Source organism: Lycorma delicatula, chromosome 11, assembly GCF_047948215.1.
Source record: "Lycorma delicatula isolate Av1 chromosome 11, ASM4794821v1, whole genome shotgun sequence".
In the NCBI taxonomy this organism is placed as follows: Eukaryota; Metazoa; Arthropoda; class Insecta; order Hemiptera; family Fulgoridae; genus Lycorma; species Lycorma delicatula.
The window spans coordinates 57,741,834-57,766,306 of NC_134465.1; the positions used below are offsets into that span (position 1 = coordinate 57,741,834).

The 24,473-nt window shown below is 29.8% G+C and overlaps 1 protein-coding gene across 3 annotated transcripts in view; it reads right to left on the reverse strand.

Moving 5' to 3' along the window:
• Positions 1–371: 371 nt before the first annotated feature.
• The window catches only part of LOC142332274 (dymeclin), a 77,324-nt gene continuing 53,222 nt past the window's right edge, over positions 372–24,473 (reverse strand). For 2 of the 3 annotated variants that reach the window (XM_075378602.1, XM_075378601.1), the window contains exons 10-15: positions 22,448–22,573; positions 19,993–20,106; positions 17,344–17,484; positions 12,910–13,083; positions 7,324–7,440; positions 372–2,710 (exon numbers count right to left, since the gene is read on the reverse strand). In XM_075378602.1, coding sequence (XP_075234717.1) covers positions 2,579–2,710; positions 7,324–7,440; positions 12,910–13,083; positions 17,344–17,484; positions 19,993–20,106; positions 22,448–22,573 — 804 coding nt within the window. In that variant the 3' untranslated portion in view covers positions 372–2,578. The remainder of the gene's footprint in view (positions 2,711–7,323; positions 7,441–12,909; positions 13,084–17,343; positions 17,485–19,992; positions 20,107–22,447; positions 22,574–24,473) is intronic. The other variant, XM_075378603.1, reaches the window with a different exon arrangement.

Genomic DNA, 24,473 nt, shown 5'->3' on the forward strand with positions numbered 1-24,473 from the left:
ATCATTCTCAAAAACGGGATAGCCATTACAAGCATTATATGCCAGGTTTACTTAAGAAGATGAGGAATAAAGTATTTTTCCATTACTTTCATCATGGAACTGAATACACTATCGCATACTAAGCCTATTGAAATGAAGGTGACATACAGCCCTACCATGACATTTTCAGTCTGTTCAACAAAAGAACTGGTCGTATAATAAATATTTTTTGTCTTAGAGAAAACAATTCTGATAGTGCACTTTTACCTCAGATGTACTAAATGCATCAGACCCGAAAGACTATGACAGATAATGAAAAAAATAAATTAATCTAAACTTCTCTATATAGATTAATTAATTTTACAAAAAATAAATAACTTCTCAAATAATTTTAAAAAAAATATTTTTATAACCAACAACAATATTACAATTAAATTATACAGACATTAAATTATAATTAAATAATTCAAATAAAATATAATAATGAATATTAACAAATATTATTTTTATAACAAACATATGTACAAATACATTTCTTACCATACAAAAATTGTATATTATTTTAGTTAATATAAATTAAATAAAAAATTTAGTAAAGTTATACTAATTTAATAATTTATATTATTACCATAAATTATAAATAATAAGTAAAATGCATAACGTAATGAATTTTTTTCTATAATAAAAGATCTCCATTTTTCATTTTTTCATTTATATTTAATGTAATACATAGCACCACATATTTTTATGATAATGTTCAAGATAATTTTTTGCTGTTAAAAATTAGGTAATACTTTTTTAAATTTATAAATATACTTTTAATACTCTGGAGATAAAATATAAAATAACTATGTTTACATAAATTACAATAATCATAATGTACACATTATGATTATTTTAATACAAAACTGATCACTTTATTCCGAAAAAGAAATGTAATATTATATATTTTGGCTATATGTACATTTATTTATACATTTCAACATGAATAAATAAAAAAAAAAAAAATATCCGTGTGACATGGGTAACAAGTAATTATAAATACTGTACAGCATTTCTCATTGTTATTAAGCATTCTGTATCATTTAGGAAGTAAAATAAGAAGTATCCTGATGCCTACATCACTGAATCGAATATACTGATGCATATCAGTATATCAAGTAAGTCGACATACTGTTCCACAATATTATATCAAAGTGTCTACATTTGCCTTTCTACATGAACTGAGCATTGGAATCTTAATGAAGAAGGAAACATCTGCCTGAAATGAGGTTTTTGAATATGTTTGCTGGTTACATTTGTTTAGATAGGGTACAGGAGTATTACAAACGGCAGAATTAAATAGCTTTAATTTAAGCCCAGAAGTGAAAATACAAGAGAAGATAACATGTAATGAGAATATATTAACAATGACTTCATTAAATATTTTTTAAATATAAGCCTGTTAATCGGCATGTTTTGAATACTCATCAAAGGATGGGCAGCTCACCATTTAGAAATTTATGTGTGATGTCATAACAGAAGATCCCTTCTAGTACTTGGTGATGATGATAATGGTTCTGTAACAAAATTATTTTAAAATTCTGATGCATTAGTTTTTAATTATATCTATTGATGTAATATTAGAAAGGTAATTAGTGATATAATATTATCTTTTAAGGTAATATCAATTAAGCAAATCATATTCAATGATGGTTTTATTATTTTCCATATTTCAGCACAGAAAGGATGTTTAATAAAATAATAAATATTACACTAAAATGAAGTTCCTCTGACTGATGATATTTCTAAAACATAAACACTACAAACTAGAAAAGAATTTCATGAAAACTGCCAAATTGTTAAAAAATATTTCCAAAAATTTAATATTTCACATATAATTGTATTTCAAAATCATGAAATATTTTTGAAAAAAATTAGAATTTTAGCATTAAAAATTTTTTTTTTTTTAAATATTGAAAAAGCTGTTTGCAATTGCTAAATCTTTAATATTATATAAAACAAAAAATATATTCAAATTTTATCAACAATCTTTTAGAAATTTATCCTTGAAATTTTACAGTTTTGCAAAATAAAGTTGTACCTATCATTCATTTAATATAAAACGACTTCCTCATTCAAATTAATGTGTGTTTTTATTTTTATTTTCTTCTTTAACTTATGTAATGCATCACTTACTAATCCATGAATAGAATTTAAAAATATAATACTGAATTCCCTCTTAAAAGCATTATACTTTTTTTTTTTAAAAGTCCAAAATGCACAACCCCTCTTATCTTACAATTTTTATAAAGAAAATAAATGATTAAAAAAAAGATTGTAATATTAAATTCATATTTTTGTACTTTAAATACTTGTTTAATAATAATAAAAAAAAGTAAATAAAAGCAGTTTTTATTTTCAGCCACAATATAATATATGAATAACTTATTATTTAATGGTAATTAATTAATTAATTAATTTACTTTTGTTACAACTAATAAATAAATATAAAAAAAAATAAATGAAATAAAATAATTAGCACTCAAAACTTAATACACTGGATGGAGTCAGAAGACACTCATGATGATAATAATAATAATGATAAATAATTAAGCACTCAACACTGTTTAATCAATGATGAATCCCAATATAAATTACAATGTAAAGTTACTAACGACCAAACATACGGTATAAAAAATTCTTCTGGTTTCTCTTCTTCAACATATTTAAATTTCAATTCTGGAAATTTCTATAACACATGACAATGAATAATTAATATTTTTAATGTGACATAACAACAGACATTCAAATTTTTTTTTTTTTAAATTAATTGAAACTGATAAAATAATTAATATAAATTATATAACAAAGCCTCATTTATTCAAAGTGATGTGTAAAGAGCCTGGCTCAGAAAATAAAGATCAAATTTAATACAGGTTTGTATGAATGCAGGTAACAAAACTTACATTTTTATAACCTACTGTTCTATATACGAGGTCTGTTCAGAAAACAACCAAACATTTTTAATTACACGCCAACAGAGAGATTTAATGACTTGCAGTTGGCAGCACTGTGTTCCGCATAACCTCCTCTGTAACCACACGTTCTTCGATTGTTGCTATCTCATTTAGTTTTTGTGTTAGTAGCGATTTTTGTAATGTGCGATTTTCAGGAGCAACGAAACGACATAAAATTTTGCGTAAAACTGGGGAAAACTTTCATAGAAACGTTTCAACTTTTGAAACAAGCTTAAGAAAATGATTCTCTGGGTCGTACACAATTACGAATGGTTTTTATGATTTAAAAGTGGTCATCAGTAAATTGAAGATGACCCTTGACCAGGAAGGCCTTCGACTTCAATTGATGACACCTGTGTTCAGAAAATCAACAATCTGGTGCGTGCAAATCACCAATTGACTGTCAAAGAACTTGCAGAACAGACTAGCATCTCAATCGAATCATGTCGTAACATTTTGATGGAAAAATCGAAGATGCATCAAGTTGTAGCAAAGCTTGTTCCTCGTTTAATGACCGAAAAGCAGAAAGAACATCGAGTGGACATTTGTCATCCATTTCTTGAACAAGCTGATGACATGAAACATTCATGCAAAGGATCATAATGGGAGATGAAAGCTGGGTTTATGACTATGACATCAAGACAAAAGTTCAATCATCACAATGGACTGATAAAGGATCTCTACACCCCAAGAATGCATGTCAGTCTCGACAATGTCAAAGTGATGCTCTCTGTTTTTTTTTATTTTAATGGAATTGTGCATTTTCAGTTCTTGCCTCATGGTGAAACAGTAAACCATGCATACTACCAAGACTTTTTACAATGGTTACATGAAAAAATTTGCAAAAAGAGACCAGAATTGAGGTGAGACAACTCATGGTTGCCTAGCCACGACAATGTGCCCGCACACTCAGCTTTGTCAATTCATCAGTTTCGTGCCAAAAATCAAATGACTGTCCTCCCTCAGCCTGCCTACTTGCCAGACCTATCTCCTTGCGATTGTTTCTTATTTCCGAAATTAAAATCAGTGATGAAAGTATGCCGTCTTGAGACAATTGATGACATTAAAGCAAATTCATCATGGATCTTAAAGGCCATTTCAAATTAAGCTATCCAGGACTGCAAAACAAAGTGGAAACACTGCTGGGATAAGTGTATTAATAGTGGAGGGGAGTACTTTGACGGTGACAAGGACCAATGATCAGTAAAAGTAATAATAATGATTAAAAAAATTAAGTATGCTATTTTCTGAACAGACCTTGTATCCAAAGTACTGAACTTTGAAATTCCATGGACAACTCCTAAATTTTTCAAAGTTCTATTAACCATATCATTTAAAATTTAATGAAATCAAGTTCAATTAAAATGAAAAACATTTTACAGCTCTTTAAGTCAAAATTATATTTACATAAGGGCTCTTATTACTTCTAACCAATTAGCTATAAAAACTATTATTAGGAATGGATTAAACATGCATTTCTAACCTCTTTATATTACAGGGTGGTCTATAAAAATTAATTTTCCCTGATTCCTAGTAAGATAATAGTTAATAAGATGTAAATGGAGCTAAAATATAGTACATACTTTTTTGTAAACTGTAATATATTCATTGGTACGATTGACTTTATTTTTGTAATACTTTCAACTTATTATTTACAGACACATTGCTTCATAAGGAAATTTCTTATGAATTGTAATTGTTGCTTTAAAATGAAAATAAAATCAATGCTTAGATATTTTATTAAATCTAAACTCATAACCTCGATGCAAGAGTGGTAACTGTCTCAGCCTTTCATCTGGAGGTCCTGGGTTTGAATACCCATTGGATAAAGTATTTTTCAAAATTTCCATTTCATATTCACATAGCACACGTATTGAGTTTATGTGATGAATTAATAAAAAATTAAAAAAAAATGTTTGATGGAATTTTGGATAACCTACACACAATAGAACTGTACATTTATATGATGTTTCTCTATCAAGATCCAATGTATTCTTAAAAAATATGGAGTTTAGGGGTAGGAATTAATTCCTACAATAAAGATATTCTAAATTTGTTTGAAGCTGATACCAATTTGCAAATAGTAATAGAAGAAAGTGGCTTATAATCTTACATAATAAATTACGTAGATAAAATTAATTCTGGGTTGTAAAAACTTTTAGATACTGCAACAGAGATGAATAAGATGAATAATGGTTATAAAAATGTAAGGGGCAGATTAAATGCTTCTTGTTCATGTTTGAGGGTTGTTTAACAATACCTCTGCAACAAGCTGTTAATTTTCTTAAGTACAAGGTTTCCTGACCTGACTGGACCATGAAGCATCTTCAAATTTCTGTTTTCCAGCTTACACAAATGTGATGATCAGTAATCAAGAATAAGCAAGTATCTTGTATGTTATTAATTATGGTAAGCAATTGTAATCTTATTTTTTTTCTACTAACATTTAATCATAAAAATTGTTCTTGTTTTGTGTACTTAAACTACCATTACTCTCAACACAGATATAAAGATTAATTTAACAATTAAAAAGTAGTTATACCAGCTGGTAACAACAAACTACAAAATTTTGTAGTTGGATGGTGATACCGCTACAAATCAAAATTTCCCTCCTGCTGCAGAATGTTACAAAGTTCAATTAAGCATGGAGGGGATATACTCTTAGCAATGGTATGTATAATAATAATAATAATAATAATAATAATAATAATAATAATAATAATAATGCTGATTTAGTTAATTATGCAGTTGAATTAAGATAATATTAGGTACTATTTATTTTTTAAGAATCTTAGGATCTTTATTTATACAAGGCCTGTTCAAATAGTAATGATAATAGTGATCCTGAGGGAAAATGTGGTAATACTGCATACCATTGTGTAGCCCATTCTTTTAGCCATATATAAAGATCAGTTTCAAGTTGATCAGTGTAGCGAGTGAACGTAAGTGATGATCCACATAATGTGTGTTAGATATTCGCCTACCATGTCCAACAAGAATAAAAAGTTAGAGCAACATTGTAACATGACATTTTTAGTGAAACTCTGGAAGAACCAAAAAGACGCGTATGAATTATTAACTATGGTGTATGGTGAAGATGTTGTGAACCATGTGACCTTCTACAAGTGGTATAAAGTGTTCCAAGAGGGTAGAGAGTGCATCGCCAACCAGCCACGCCCTTTAACATCTCTACCAAGGTTGTAAGAATACAGCTGCTGCTATTTTCCATGAAGAACGACGAATACCATAGGGAGCATGCTGCATGTTTAGACATTTCAGTTTGCAGCACATTTTCAATTTTGCATGTGCATAATGATTTGGCCATGCGACGCATGTCTTGCAGGTAGGTGCCGTGCCTGCTTACACTGGAGCAAATGCAGCATTGTGTCTGTGTGTCAAGACCTGTTATCATGGTTTGGTGGGGAAGCAAATGAAGAAATGAATCAAATCATAACCACAAATGAATCTTGGATGTATCACTATGATATGGAACTGAAACAACAAACTTCTCAATGGAAGAGAGTGCAGTCGCCACCATTGAAAAAAGCAAAGATGAGTCGCAGTGCCGGTAAGGTTATGATGATAATCTTCTTTGTTTTCAAAGGTTTTTTGTACCAACACGCTGTCCCTCAAGGCCAGATGGCAGATTATTACAAATCAGTTTTGATCACAATGCTGCACCATTTTTAAGAAAAAATGATCGCATAAGAACATTAACAAAATTTTACTGCATCATGCGTGGCTCCATGTCGCTCAAACTGTAGATGATTTCTTGAATGCTTGTGGCATTGCAACTGTACCACACCCATCGTACAGTCCAGATTTCGCCAGTCCAGTTAAATTCTGGTACAGTCCAGTTAAATGGACAATATGCATAATTGATTTACTTAACATTATTCTTATTTGATTTTAATTTTAATTTTTACTTTAGTTTTAATTTGATTTTATGCCTTCATATCATATCTTTTCATATGTAAAAATTTTTACAATTTAATTTTAATTAATTTATCATATTTAAAAATTTTCTTTTAATTTTTAATTTAACTGAATAAAAGTTTAAATTCTTAAAATAAAGAGATTAAAGGCTTTAAATTTTAAATGAAATAAATAAATACATGATATTTTACTATATTTTATGATGTTTGTGTGGTAATTTGAGATGAGTATATGAATATGTAACGCAGCTGATATACAAGTAAATCGCAAAAGCGCTCCTGCATATATAGTGGAATATACGTCATCCTGCTTTATTTATTCTGTACTTTGGTTGATTAGGAGGTGTATGATTCTTAAAAGAATTGATTTTAAAAAAATAATATATATATATATAATAATTAGAACTTACCTTAAGTCTATCATGTGGCCACTGTAAAGCAGCATGTTTAACTAAACCAAGAACCTGTTCAACATCTCCACTTTGATTTTCTGCTTTAGCCAATCGCGATGTAAAATATTCAATCACCTACAAAAGAAAATATTACATAGAATTAAACAGCAAAACAACTGCAACAAAAAAAACAAACAGTTTAAACATTTCAGAACAGATTTATTTTCTTCTGTAAAATATTACAATTTAAAACCACTTTTTCTTCATTTAATTTTCATAATAATTATTGTTTATTAAAAAATTATGTCAAAAATTATCAGCTGTGAAGATTATAAAAAAATTATTCAACTGTCCTTCGAGAAACCAATGCCAATTTTAGAAAATTAGTAAAAAATTCTTAAGTGCAGTATGTTTGTAACAATATAATGAACCTTGAAATTATCATAGTCAGTACTTCTAAACATATGTTTTCACAGATTGTTAATTATTCCAATTAACAATTTTTTTAATTCTATATTTCATTTTCTAATTTTGTTTTCAATTATATAGGATGCACAAGAGATATTGGGTTTTCAAAGTTACTTAATATCTCTTAACTTAAAGTACTAAATCACATAAAATGAAGTGTTCAATGTGAGCACCTCTCATCAAGCAGCACACATCTAATCAATAGGAGATTCATCCCTTATTTTAACCACTACAGCAATGGAAATGATAGCTGCTTCAATCCTGTGCCTCAAACTGGTAGATTGTGGGTAGTGGAGGGGCATACATAATATTCTTTATAAAACCCCAAAGAAAAAAATCACATGGGGTCAAATCTGGGGGTGATCCATGCCAACCGATCCAAAAGTTGGGGAAAAACGTCATTCAACCAATCCCACACAAAGTATGAATCAGTTGAGGAGGCACATCATCTTGTTGCTAAATAAAACTGTCTCGTCCATTTTGCAGTTGAGGAAAGAGCCATGTACATAGCATATCCAAATAAGCACTCTTGTTACGCTTGCTTCTGGGAAAAAGAATGATCCATAAACTTGCCGTTGGGATATTGCACAGATTACATTTAATTTTGGGGAGTCTCTTTCACACGGCAAGAGTTCATGGGATTTTCTGACTTCCAAGTAGGAATATATGTGTGTTTGCGTTTCCACTAAAATGAACTGGTGACTCATCTGTATATTATAAATCAATAATATAAGTTGACTACACAAAACTGTGAAGAAAGTTATTATCTTCACATTGTAACATTGGTATCCAGAGTGTAACCGGTAGCCTTCAAAAGCTTGCAACAGCTGCAAATGATGTGGAAGCATTTCCTTAAAACAGTTTTCACTGGCAATGCTAGTTTATGGCTTTCCCAACAGGACTATACAGGAAAGACATTCTGACACATTCAATATTCTCTTCAGACAACCTGTCTTGGAATTTTCCTTTACACAGACATCCAGTCCTTTCAAACTGATTATACGATGAATGTTATTGTCACATGGAGTTTTATAATTAGTTTCTATAATACGCATATTGAACTGTAACTACAGATTCACATTTAGCAAACTCCAGAAGAGAGAAGGCTTTCTGTTCAGGAGTCACCATCTTTCCTAGTGGTACTATCAAGTAGAAAGAAAGGGAATCAATCTACGGCTATCTGAACAAATAAAACCTTCATTTTGCTCTTTAGTCTAGCCTATTTTGTCTTAAATCAACATTGTATACCGCACTCAAGAGATATTATGAGACATTACAACCCATATCCTTTTTGTACACCTGGTACTGTTATATGAAGCCTCCAGTCTTTCTCTTTTGTAGAGATCAGAAACAAAATTTTACAAGAGAAATCTTTGTAAGAAATATTTTCTTAAAAACATTACTATAATAATATTCAACTTATCTCTTCAATAAATATTTCTAAATTAGATTATTTCAAAAGTCAATCATTATTAATTGAGATGACGCATGAAAGGAAATATTAATTTTTTCATATTATAGAAAATATACTTGAAGTTCAATTAGAATACAAATCCATCTGGTCTAGGCTTCAGGAAAGATAAATGCTCCAGGCTTCTGGAAAGAATGAATCAAATGAATATCTTTGATTCATTTGAATCAAAATGTAATCTTCTTTTTACAAATTTATTATAGAGTAAAATTTGTTTTAACATTTTTTCCATTTATTACAACCACTCATTTAGATTTCATGAATGAAGAAACTTATATAGGTTGGTGGATTAACTCATTAACTGGTGGACATAAAGATACATAATTGTTTTCTAAATAAACCCTTAATTTCATCTATTATTAAGTATATAAATCTAGAAATATTTTCACATCAACAAAAAACAATTATCACTCAGGAATAAAATACTTTGTTTACGCATCTTTGGCAAAAAGCATGCAAAAAATGTAATTTTCTGAAGAATATAATAATAATACATATGAACAATTTACTAAACTACAAATTAACAAATAAACTACTTTATTAATGTTTTTTCCTTTTTTTTTTTAATAAAAAGATCAGTTAATTTCTTTGCTGTGAATGAAATTCTTGAAAACATTTTGAATATAGGCGCACTTTAAATTTTATACAAAAAAATATGTGTAATATGTATAATGTGTGTAATATTTATGAAAAAGGGGCATTTCCGTCAGACTTCAAAAAAAGTGATATAGTAATGAATGATACCAAAGAAAGCAGGGGCAGATAAATGTGAAGAATACAGAACAATTAATTTAACTAGTCATGCATCAAAAATCTTAACTAGAATTCTATACAGAAGAATTGAGAGGAGAGTGGAGGAAGTGTTAGGAGAAGACCAATTTGGTTTCAGGAAAAGTATAGGGACAAGGGAAGCAATTTTAGGCCTCAGATTAATAGTAGAAGGAAGATTAAAGTAAAACAAACCGACATACTTGGCGTTTATAGATCTAGAAAAGGCATTCGATAACGTAGACTGGAATAAAATGTTCGGCATTTTAAAAAAATTAGGGTTCAAATACAGAGATAGAAGAACAATTGCTAACATGTACAGGAACCAAACAGCAACAGTAATAATCGAAGAACATAAGAAAGAAGACGTAATAAGAAAGGGAGTCCGACAAGGATGTTCCCTGTCTCCGTTACTTTTTAATCTTTACATGGAACTAGCAGTTAATGATGTTAAAGAACAATTTAGATTTGGAGTAACAGTACAAGGTGAAAAGATAAAGATGCTACGATTTGCTGATGATATAGTAATTCTAGCCAAGAGTAAAAAGGATTTAGAAGAAACAATGAACGGCATAGATGAAGTCCTACGCAAGAACTATCGCATGAAAATAAACAAGAACAAAACAAAAGTAATGAAATGTAGTAGAAATAACAACAAAGATGGACCACTGAATGTGAAAATAGGAGGAGAAAAGATTATGAAGGTAGAAGAATTTTGTTATTTGGGAAGTAGAATTACTAAAGATGGACGAAGCAGGAGCGATATAAAATGCCGAATAGCACAAACTAAATGAGCCTTCAGTAAGAAATATAATAAAATATATAAAATATTTAAAATATAAATATAAATATATATATAAAATATTTAAAATTAATTTAAATGTCAGGAAAAGATTTTTGAAAGTGTATGTTTGGAGTGTCGCTTTATATGGAAGTGAAACTTGGACAATCGGAGTATCTGAGAAGAAAAGATTAGAAGTTTTTGAAATGTGGTGCTATAGGAGAATGTTAAAAATCAGATGGGTGGATAAAGTGACAAACGAAGAGGTATTGCGACAAATAGATGAAGAAAGAAGCATTTGGAAAAATATAGTTAAAAGAAGAGACAGACTTATAGGCCACATACTAAGGCATCCTGGAATAGTCGCTTTAATATTGGAAGGACAGGTAGAAGGGAAAGATTGTGTAGGCTGGCCACGTTTGGAATATGTAAAACAAATTGTTAGGGATGTAGGATGTAGAGGGTATACTGAAATGAAACGACTAGCACTAGATAGGGAATCTTGGAGAGCTGCATCAAACCAGTCAAATGACTGAAGAAGAAAAAAAAAAAATTGTACGGTTTTTGGATAGCTTACATCTTCATCTAGCTTTTTTCACGTGCTTTGGAATAATGTATACCCTATGATCATAATGAACATTTTCTGACAAACTGTTTTTTGATGGAAGAACCTTGGTTACCATTGGTGTAGAAGGAAAATTATCTTTACTTTTTCTTCATTCTCAGCAATGCTTCGTGGTATTTTTATTTCTTCATACTTTATCGGTGATAATACAAGAGAAGACCAAAAATCAATTTGACTGATTTTACTGTTTGTAAGTCTATGTTTCCATAAATTTACTATAACAGAATTGACAGTATTTATAAACAATGGCCACCATCATTATTTTCCACACACTTGAATTCTATAATTTCCAATACTATTGTCATAGGAATCAACGCCACATTAATGGCTGAACAATCACGGTGTCTTTTCTTTCTTTTCAAATATCTTTTCATATCTAATAATGGATGTATGCCATTGTGGTTACTGGCAACTCTCACCACTGATCTTTCCATCTAGCAACTGCAAAGTTTTTGTTTTTTCAATCGGTAATTAGGAAGCCTATTTTCTCTAACCGTGCCAGTTGCAAAATATCCTTTTGTTCATAGATTAAATAGATCATATGTAGAAAAAGAATAGTAAAAAAAATTCTACGCTTACTAGGGTCGGTAAAACATTTAACAAATTTAGTTCTACTTGTGTCCGAAGACCATATTCAGATTTTTCGTTGTTTGCACCATCATATGGAATAAATTGGTACAAATACCCATTTGAACTACACAAACACCAAAGCTTAAATCCAAATCTAATTGATTTTCCCTTGATATACATTTTTGCTAAATGCCTACCAAAATATGGCACCATTTCTTCATTGATAGGTAAATTATAAGAAAAAAACAAATTGTAAATTCCATTGGTTAACAAACATAGAAACTGAACATTTTATAAAATAACAACTAAAAAAAATAGTAAAATGACAGCAAAACAAAAATTTAAAAATTCAAACATAAAAATAGTACAACGCAGGACAAAGTTATTATTTGTGAAGTAAGAATAACTAGTTGCACGCCTGGTGAGCGATTCATCACTCCATAAGCCAAAGGTGCATAATCGCACCATTATTTTAACAACCAATATTCATTATCAGTTTTCAAAATAAATAAATCTCATTAACTGATGAATAAAAGCAACACTTAAATAAGCAAATAAAACACAAAGATTATTTTTAATAAGCATATTGTGATCATTATTTACCTTATATGGAATGGGTTACACAATCTCATAAAATACAATAAATAGATATGCAAATAAACTGTCTAATTAAAAACCTACAACCATATAATTTGTTTTTGTGATTATAACACCTAAGAAAATAAAGGCAAATTGCACAAGGGGTGAACAATTTTGTAGAAATTAAAAAGAAAAGAATGTTTACGAAAAGGTTTGTTTATGCACCACTGGCAGTTAATCAGTTAAATAAGATAAAAATAGCACATAAGATCAATAATCCCTTAATTTAATATTGAAACCATGATAAAATATTATGCAAAGATAATAAAACACAATACTTGCCATATCAATATTTTGTACAATATCTTGAAATGCAGGATGAGATCGAAAAGGCTCAAATATATGTTGCTTATACAATAAAGTATAAACTAGATCGGTATTATGCAACAATTGATGAGTTAAACAAGAATTAATTACTTCCAATAATATCCTTAGCGCTTCTTCGACTGCACTCATCTGAAAGATAACAAGAAAAAACAAACAAAACCACAAACTAACAAATAAATTACACTTTACTAGCTAAAAAAACTATGCACTGTTTTCAAAACAGCAAGGTATTTAATAAGTAAATAAGGCCCTAGATGAAGTAGTAATCTCAATCTCTCACAACTTCATGGTTCTGCAACATCTCATAAAATTTTTTGGGGGAATATTACTCATGAAATTTTGGAAACTGGCTTCTTGCTGCATATTATATTATGTTCTGCCTAAGAACCAAGGGTAAAAATAAGAAGCCAAGGGCTCTTACTGCTATTATTCAACTGTGTTCTAGAAATGGTAATGAGGGAATGACTCAAAAATGCTCCCCAAAAGTAAAAATAAGCCAAAAAATCAAAACAAACTTTTTTGATTTTGCTGACGATTTGGCAGTGCTAGCAAATGACACAGACGAAGCTAAATCACAGATATTAGAACTTCAAAACATTGCAAATAAAATTGGCTTTGAAATATCATTCAAAAAGACAGAAATTATCCCCCAAAAACCAACACGATTAAAAGAAGTAAACATAAACAGTAATAAAATCAAAATAGTAACCAGATTTAAATACTTTGGAAAAATAACAAAGAACTAAATGAAAAAAACCTCGATCTAAAAAAGAAGAAAACTAGCTAAAGCTAGAAAATTAACCTGGTACACTTACAATTAAAAATGCCTATTAATAAACGCAAAAATAAGACACTACAACACAGTTATAAAACCGGAAGCCACTTATACAGCAGAGCATTCTTCCACTTGAATGAACAATCAATGACAGACTCCTAATGGAAGTTCTGCATTTACCTCAAAAGACTTTTCTTTTTTTGAAAAAAAAAAAAATTAGATTAAGAATGTTTTATAACGAAAAAAAAAACAACATTTATGATTCAACAGACATATATAAAAAAAAAAATAGTTATATCACAATTAAAATTATGACAAAGCTAACAGGAGGTAGAATGCTGTTTTGACATTTGAAAAATCATTTACAAAATACATATTGCAATTTATACATGTTCATTTCTGGAGCTATAAGTTTACAAGTTCCTGGAATTCTTTTTAAAAATTTCCCTTTATTACAAATTTAAGTTTTTATAAATACAATAAATTCTATTTTATCAAAAATCAGTATAAACCATTTTACAAATAAAAACATTTATAATTTACATTATTAATTTATAAGATTACCTTTTTATAAAAATCTCTTACTTACATTTCCAGAAATGTTTTTGCAGGAATCATATATCAGGTGAATAATTAAAACTTATATATATATATATATATATATATATATATAGAATTTTAGGGGCTACTTTTGTTTGACAAATTTTTTTTTAAAACCATGCAAACTGTACTAAATGTTTGTTATTTGGATTATGTTAAACAATTAAATAAGCTAACTATTTAAGTAAAATAATCTTTTTCATTCTCGTGATTCATTAAAATTTTGTTGTTAACATTTATAAATATAATATTTTTGATTGTATATTATAGTTATTAGATTCAAATATTCTAACATTAATGTAAAATTCTTTAATTTAAGGTTTATTTTTAATTAAATGACAATAAATTAAAAAAAAAATTGTATTACATTTTTAAATTCTCTATAGTGTTTCAAAAATCGTGCTTAGAAAACTTTTTTACAAATATAGTTATAATCATTAAATCTTTACATTTTTAAAAAATAAAATTGTCACAGGTAATAAGACTTGGATTTTACGAGTAAATGTAGAGACAATCAATAAATAAAGTGAGTAAACGTACTTATTCATTGATGAAACAAGAAAAATATTAAAAACTTTCACCACAAAAATCATACTGTTTGTCTTTAAGAATAGAAGTGGACTCTTATTGGTTGATTTTATGGACTTGACACCATAACCTATTTGCAAGTGTAATTTAAGATATCAGAAAATTAAAAAGACCCAATTAAAACAAATTTAATGGAATGTTGAACTTTAGAAACATGTGATAACATATACTTGACATTACAAAAATTTCTTACTTTGCAGTAATGATTTATGAGGGAAATGCTCGATCATTATCTTATTTAGCCTGAACTTTCCAGTTAATGACTACCATCTCTTCATAAATATTAAGAAATGGCTTGCATTTCAGTGTTCTTAAAATTGATTCAGAGAAGAAGGGTGGCTTCAAATCATATGTGAAAGAATTTTACAAAAGAAATTCAAAAAGTTTTTTGTTCAAATGCAAATAACTTTTAGTTTTAATTTTTGAATAACAAAAATTAATTTTAATTAATTAATAAAATTTAATTTTTAAATAATAAAAAAAGTGTTAGGCATATCAATAATTTTTATGTATTTATTTTTTTAAATAAACACATTATTTTCTGCAGGAGCTTTGTAGGCTTTTATTAGGAAAGGGAAATAATTATTTGAAAAAAAATGCAATATTGTGTATAATCAATGCTGACTTCATTCACTATGAATTAAATCAAATTATTGTAATTATGTTCTATTTGGTATGACTATAACAATTTTTTTGGTGCATAAACTTGAAATGAAAGCATAAACAAATAATCAAATTCTAAGAAACATTAATGATTTCCTGTTTATTATACAAATATTAAATTATCTTAATTACTGATTGTAATGTTAATAAAAAAAGATGTTTACCTGATATAGAGTGGCATAATCACTAAAAGCAACGCATATTTAATTATTCATATGCACTAAGTAAGTATACTGTGCAGTTTTATAATAACAAAAATTATACTTATATGTTGAATATAAAAAGATAACATTACGTAAAATTTTAATTTTACACATATTTAAAATTTAGATGTTTTAAAATAGTAAAATTATTAAGCACAGTAAAATATCTTTAAAACTGAATTTAAATATTTTTTCAACTAGCCGGGCTGTTTAGCCAGAACCTGGACCCTTGGGGCTCAGGTCAGCCCAGGTGAATCCCAGAGCCAACTCAGGGGCTCCTAGGGGCATACTCCATGGCCACAGAGCTAGCTTAACTCGCCATTCCCAATCTGCCAAGGAGACTGCCCCCTGGACACCATAGAGCTTGCTTCAGTCACCATTCCCATCTACCCAGAGAGCTCCATTCCCATGGACCTCCGCAGTGTACGTTATCCTCAAGGTTGTGAGAATAATAATACCAATAAATTGTTATTTTAGTATTCAGGCTTTATAGAAACCTGAAAAAGAAACTAAATCACAAAAAAAAAATAGTAACTATGATAACTAAAGTACCTTTGACGAAGAAAAATTCATATCCTGCTTCTTGTCATGGTGGCAGAAATATAATATTGAAGTAATTCATAATTTCTTCACCCTCCTTGGAGGCAAAGAAATAATGAATATTTTTTAATATCTTAACCTTCAAGGGAGCTAGGGCTTTGGTTGATGACTTAAAAATCTCTGGGATAACTGGGAAGATATATTCCCTGGGAATGTATTCTAAAAATTACCGATTACTTTCAATCGATCGATTGGTTCTTGCATGATATGATAAACAGATGAATGTTTTGTATATATACTAATTTTTTAAATTTCCCATTTCTTTGAATCACCCTGTATATAGATATAGGTACATTTCTGAATAACCGTGATCTGTTAGATCGAAAGTGAACCTGATGAATGCAAAAGTTCACCTTCAATCTACTAACAAATATTCTGTTTGAATTTTGAAAATCAGACGATTATTTGCAGAGATGATATAAGCGCAACCCCATTGCATCTCCCAAAACAGCACTCCATGGGCACCCCGTTTGTTACCTGTTGGTGGTGATGATTGGTCTAGCCTCCCACGAGGTGCTTGTATACCTCACCACTCACACTCAGTCTCCAGGAGAAGCTGATTATTGTTAAACAGAAATTTTTTTAATTTATTTATTATTTCATGTAAATTTTATTTTATTTTTTCGTAATATTATCCATTCAATTGAATTGAATTATTCAATTAAAACCCAATTCCCACAGTGATAAAGACTCACAGTTTACAGTTCATTAATTCAATTCATTAAAGTTTGTGCTTCAATCGGCAAATCTACATTACTACATATATATTTTTTTTTTGTTGAGATTTTCCAAAATGAAATGTATCTAAAAATCTTTTCAGTTATACCAAGAAAAATGGGTAACAATTTGGTTGCAACTGATAGAGTAGTTTTTTGTTTATCCCAAACAAACAAAAACCCTCTTCTCCTTTATATAATCTTATAGATAAACATTTTAAACAAACAAAATTTAAATAGTTACCTCATGATTAGCACGTGCATGAGTTCGTGCGAGTACCTCAAATAATCCAATTAAACGCTGACAAACATAAGGATGAAGATCAGAAAACTGAGATGACATATTTGCTAATGCTGCAAGGCAATTTGTGTGCAGATATTTATCCTACAAAAAAAAAACAAAACAATTATAATATATAAAAAAAGTTGGCTATGAAGGGCTTTGCCCTAGCCTGTAGATAAGTATAACAATAAAGTATGCAAGTAAACAATTATGTAAAAAAAATTTTTGAGTAAAATTTTGAGATATAAGAACCATTACGATTATCTTTATACAAAATTCTGATGAAGTGTTAATAAAAAAAATGTCATAAAAATTGGTTATTGTAGTCTAAAGACACCAAACAAAAGAATAACTTATAAAAGAAAGCAAAAAATTAGGCTTGCTATCCTCTACCCCTGAATGAAATTCACCACATAAATAACCAAAGTAACATATTAAAGTAATGGAATCATCTAATACTACAAGAATGTAACTTTAAATTCAGTAACGTCAAAAAAGAAAACAGGTTTTTTGCCCCGACTCCTTTTTGGGAGTATGAATAAGACCAAATACCTTCAGAAAGTATCTTAACGAACTACACAGTGTTAAATGTAAAAACCTTTTTGAGTAAAATTTTGAGATACACCACCAATAAGGTTTGTTGACTTCCCTGCATACTCGACCAAAAGTAGACAAAATTAAAAGGCTCCATATACAGAAATAATCAAGCCAAATTTCATCAAATTCACTTCATTCATTCTGAAGATAATAATCAAAATAAGCCAACACAGATACATATATACATACATTGTTCCAAAATTTTTCAGTGATAGAATTGTGTTTTTTTGGTTAGAGGGATCAAGAAACATCAAGATCTGTAAAAACCATAAATGAAAAATTTGATCCAATAAGCACTTTCTTCATTACATTGTACACTGTACAGTATAACTATATAACTGGGAAAAAAAACAAAAAAAAAAAAAAACAGTCAAACAATTAAATAAAACAGATTTTATGTTGATCAAGAAACAATGCCACCTAACAATGTGTACAATTTGTAAAGCAGCTATCCTTAATCTGTAATCTCACACTACCATAAAACCCTATGCTAAACATGTTGAGAAAGGAGTACCAAGTTGCGTAAGTATTAGGAAAACATCATGTTAATGATGCTACGGAACAGACAGCAAAAACCGAATTCTTTACAAACAGAGAAGATTCATCTGCGACAGTGCAGTTGATGAAGCAGATATTCAGATACAGCTGATAAGGAAGTTATTAGGACCAGTTCATCCAGTTTAATCAAACCCTTAGAAAAGGCAGGCATCAAAGTAAAACAGTTCAAAAATACGGCTGTGCAACTATAAAAATGATACGATAATTTTGAATTTACCCGATAATCAACAAAAACAGACAATTCACCAAATTTTAACGGAAGAATCAGGCAAGGGAAGGTCAGTCCCTGGTTTGTGTAGCAATTATTGGATAATCACAGAAATGACTGTAAGCATGGGATATACTTTTAACTACTAGTACAAATAAAAAAAAAAATGTTGAATTTGATTGTGGTGAAGAACAAAATTTAGTGTTTTTCTACAATCCTATACTAAATCTAACAAATGAATGAAAGCCACAAAGAACAATGAAAGGCAAGAAAATATCTATAATTTGGCAATATCAATGCTTATGTGTTTCTATGATAGCAGAAAAATCACACAATATTGATTTATCTCTAAGGGATAAACTGTCAATATAAATTTTCATTTAAGTACTGTGAAATGCTTATGAAGGAGAAGTTATTTCTCCTGTTAGAGAACTTATTTCTCCTGAGTGTGACCTGAGTATCCAAACTACTTCAAAAGTCAACTCCTGAGGCAATACACCAATTCTAATGGTATTGGTACTACTGGAAACAGTCTTGGGTAGGCTTCTATCAGAATTGCATATAGTATCTCAAATCATTTCAAATATAAATTTCAGGAAAATAAGTAAGGTCTAATGAAACCATGTCAGGTAGCAGTATGATTGGGGAAGCAGAGCTGTATAAGTTTCAGTTAAAAACTCATCAAAGAAAAGTGATATATGGCTGGTGTTCACACATGTAACAAAATAATTTTTAAATTTTTTTTCAAGAATGCTGTATTATGGTCCTATCAATAAATTGTTTTCTTCTACTATTCCCTAAATCGTCATTTGATGATCAAAACACATTGTTTTTTGTTTGTACTACCTCACAATAGACCAAAAGTGATTATAAATAGTTAATCAAGTCCAGTATCAAGCTAATCATTTCTAAGAAAATTACGGAATACAGTTAAAATAATGCCAGGGGGAAAAAAGGGTACTGATTAAAATTTGCCTACTTTTTGGTTACACATGTTTTTTAATAATAAAAAATAATTAAGGTAATAGATTATTCAATGTAAAAAAGTAACTTCTTGTAGTTGGAATTTTTATGTGAAAAAACAATAAAAATTAAGCTACCATCTGAGAAATATAAACTGTCACTTTTAAAATTAAAAAAATTAAATCTATATAAACATTACAAAAATGTACTAATTTAATACAAATTGAATAATTAATACAATTCGGTATAGTTTAAACTTTTAATTAAAAAAATTGCAAACTTACCCTCATTTTCAATAAATTATACTGTACAGTTCTAGCTGTAATTAATATCATTAAACCACCTAATGATATTTCAGGAATAACTCGTTCCGTATACCAAGAAACTCCTTTTAACATCTGCAAATAAGCAATAAAATAAAATTGAAATAAAGAAATAAAAAACCTATACAGAATCAATAAATAATAACTTTTTACATCGATTATTTCACACTTTTCAATTTACTTTATACGGCTATTTAAACAAAGGCCAACATAAAGTTTGAACAGTCCATTATTAACTAAACTTTAACGGTATTTTATTGGGTTGTCCATAAAAAAATTCAACTGTTAAAAATTCTTTGGTAACTTACATGTTATCATGATTAATCACCTTCAAAGATCCCTCCTAAACTTTGAATGCAATATCAGTGGTTTTTATATAATTTTGAATGAAAGCTTCCTGAATTCTGTTCAAGGATTGGTTTACAGATCCTAAATTTCCTTCCACTCTTTGAAAATTGAGACCTTTCAAGGTCAACTTAAAATTTAAACAAGAAAAATCCTGCACAAGTCAAACTATCCAGGACATGAGAGTTGAGGATAAACAGCAGTCAGATGTACAAGTGCATTGATGTAATGCAACATCTGTAAATGGTTGGACCATGACTGAAGCCCAGTTATTCAACACTGCATTAATATCAAATAAAATCCTTTATTGACCGACCTCATGTGACAAACAAATCCCTAGGGAATGAATGACATCTTTGCAGTAAAAAAAAAGGTAATCAACATGAACCTAATATTGAAACAACTTTGTCTTTTTTAGCGATCTTCCCACTCTCTGTAATAATTGTGTTTTGGTTTCCATCACATAAAAATATTCCACTTTTATGAGAAAAGTTCTTGTAATTTAACCAGTACAAAAGATACCAACTGACAATGCATTTTTCAACTGTTTATTGGTTTGTAGGTGTAACACAAATTTTGTTGTGATGGGATTCATGTTCAGGTTTCAGTAAAAAAAAAGAAAGAAAAACCTTTGCATAAGGGTATTATTTACTTCATGAATAATTAAATCCATGATTTTTACTGACAGTAGCATGTACTTTTTCAACATGATTGCTTCAGTTGACATTTATGTCTATTCAATTTTTTCATTCTATTTTTTTCACACACACACACACACACACACACACACACACACACACACACACACACACACACACACACACACACACACACACACACACACACACACACACAGAGAGAGAGAGAGAGAGAGAGAGAGAGAGAGAGAGAGAGAGAGAGAGAGAGAGAGAGAGAGAGAGAGAGAGAGAGAGAGAGAGAGAGAGAGAGTGAGAGAGAGAGAGATGCACACACACACACACACACATACACACACACACACACACACACACACACACACACACACACACACACACACACACACACACACACACACACACACACACACACACACACAGAGAGAGAGAGAGAGAGAGAGAGAGAGAGAGAGAGAGAGAGAGAGAGAGAGAGAGAGAGAGAGAGAGAGAGAGAGAGAGAGAGAGAGAGAGAGAGAGAGAGAGAGAGAGAGAGAGAGAGAGAGAGAGAGAGAGAGAGTGAGAGAGAGAGAGAGATGCACACACACACACACACATACACACACACACACACACACACACACACACACACACACACACACACACACACACACACACACACACACACACACACACACACACACACACACACACACACACACACACACACACACACACACACACACACACTTAACATCTAACAGTTACAAAAGATCTTCTTTATAGCTAATGAAATTGTAATTCCACTATAAATTTCAATTTACTACCCAATATTTCATTTCATTTCCAGGCAATATCTATCTTATTTCTATTTCCTTCTTCATTTTTCCTTTAAATCGTAATGTAGTGTTGTGTATGACCTCTTACACCTTCTGATTCACAAACGTTTTAGTTTTCATATTATAAATATAATATACTTAGTAATATAAAGAAATTTAAAAAAAATTCTATAATTTATAATTTTCTACAACTGATGAAGTAAATTTTCATAATTAATAACAACAATATGGGAGGAAAATGTTTTGAAATCTTTGATCTGACAGTGTCAATCAAAACTTCAAAAAAATTATTCATCAAAATTTTTTTTAATTTAGTAAACTTTAATTCTTATCTTTTTTAAAAAAAGGGTTTTTATGAAATGAAGCAGATCCAAAACCAAACAAGCCTCAACCAATTGAAAAGGAGAAATTTTACCTCTGTAAAATTTATGAAGCAGCATAGTACCTGCCACATTCCTAATATTATCTTGCTATATAGAAAGAAAATATTTTAAATAATTTAGACCAGTAAGACTTAATGCTACAACTACAAATGTAATAAAAACAAACACAGTGTAATAACTTAATAATAAATAAAGTTAATATAATAATTATACTTACTGTGGAATGGACAGTTTTATTAAACAGTTGATCTTCAGTTAATATTAATAATATAATTAAAGACATATACATATGATGACAGTTATTATCTGGAGCATTATATATAGTTTGTAACATTGGAAGAACCTAAAATAAATAATAATACTTTTATAAAACACAAAAATAAGGTACTGTAATTTGTATTTTTTAAAAATGCTTAAAATAACAACAGTTGTTCTTAAAAAACACATTTACTAGTGAAGTAACAATCAAATGGAGTTCTAACTTGCAATTAATATAAGTAGTACTAAATATATCTTTATAGAAACAGTCTACAGGTATACAAAAAAATCACTGTATCTGTTCTTTATTTTAAATTCTCATGTTTACATTTCATGAAGTTAAAAATGATTAATGCTAAATATAGATGAAAGCATTTGAATCTAAAATTACTGAAGTTGTCAATTCAGGAATGCCAAATATACTTACTCTGTGCTGAATACATATTTATTATGAAGTCATCTGTATATGCTCCTGTATTCTGGGATTGAGAACGTATGTATTCTGTCCACTATTCTGTGTTTTTAAAGAAAATTTATATCTCATGATTGGATTGAAGGAACATTATAATATTTGGTAAACATGTTAATGTCAGTTTTCTCTAATAATTAAAAAATTATGGTATAAAAATATTACAAATTTCAAAATGGCCCCCACATACTATTTTTAATCTTTTACATCTTTTTTAACAGTTAGTTTTTATCAAAATGACATTTTAGATTTCAAAGTAGGAAGATAAGAAAAATGAAAATAGGTACAACCACTCATTTTTTATGCTTGTATTTTTAAAAAGATTTATTTTCTAATTTATTTCATAACCATTATTAAATTAAATTTTTTTAATTTAACAAAGAAATGATTATCACATATGTATTTAACTAACATCCAATTCAGCATTTAATGAAATTTATTTTTACTATCAATACCATACGTATAACACATAACAAAACATGAATGCATATAGGAGCAATTAGCTTAACCCTGTAGTTAACCACAACTGTGATGAACTACAGGATTACATCAATATAATAAAATAAAATATATATAAAAATAACAAGGGTTATTTTTTTTCAAGGTCCGATCAGTCACGAAATTAAAACCACAGAGAAAATAAAAAAATTTTTATTTGTAACAAGTACTTACATAGTTACGCTATTTCTCTACATAGCCATCACTCCGATTTAGACATTTGTCGTAGCGTGGTACCAACTTTCCAATACCCTCGTCATAGAACGGAGCTGCTTGTGTTTACAGCCATGTTTCTACGCTGGTCTGCAGCTTGATGTCTGTGCCAAAATGTTGTCCTCCTAGCCAGCGTTTCATGTGAGCAAAGAGGTGAAAATCGGATGGAGCCAAGTCCAAGCTATATGGTGGGTGATCAAACACTTCCCGACGAAAACGCTGCAGGGAAGTGTTCTTTGTTACAGCTGAAGTGTGCGGCCGAGCATTGTCATGGAGAAAGACAATGCCTGATGACAACATTCCTCTCCGCTTATTCTGAATTGCCCTTCGTAGACATCGAAGAGTTACGCAGTATGAGGCTGCAGTGATGGTCATGCCATGTTCCATGAATTCCACCAAGAGTGTCAACTCCATTCCAGAGTGACACTCGCTTCCTTCCTTGACCGCCTGCATCATGAACATCTGAACGTCCTGCTTTAAAGTTCCTGCTCCATTGTCGCACTTTGCTGTCACTCATTGAAGTTTCACCATACAAATTACTTATTCGTCGATGAATTTCAGCTGCATTATACCCCTCAGCCTGAAGAAATCGAATTACCGCATGCACTTCACACTTAGCGGAAGATGCTATTGTTGTAGACATGTTTACATGCTAGCTGTTCAGAACTAAACTAAGTAATGCGGCGTGATTGAATGCCATACTAGAGACACTGCGCAACATATTGCGCAAAGGTTCATCCAATTTTTGCGTGGGTTTTTATTTTTCGACAGATTGGACCTTGAAAAAAAATAACCCTTGTATATA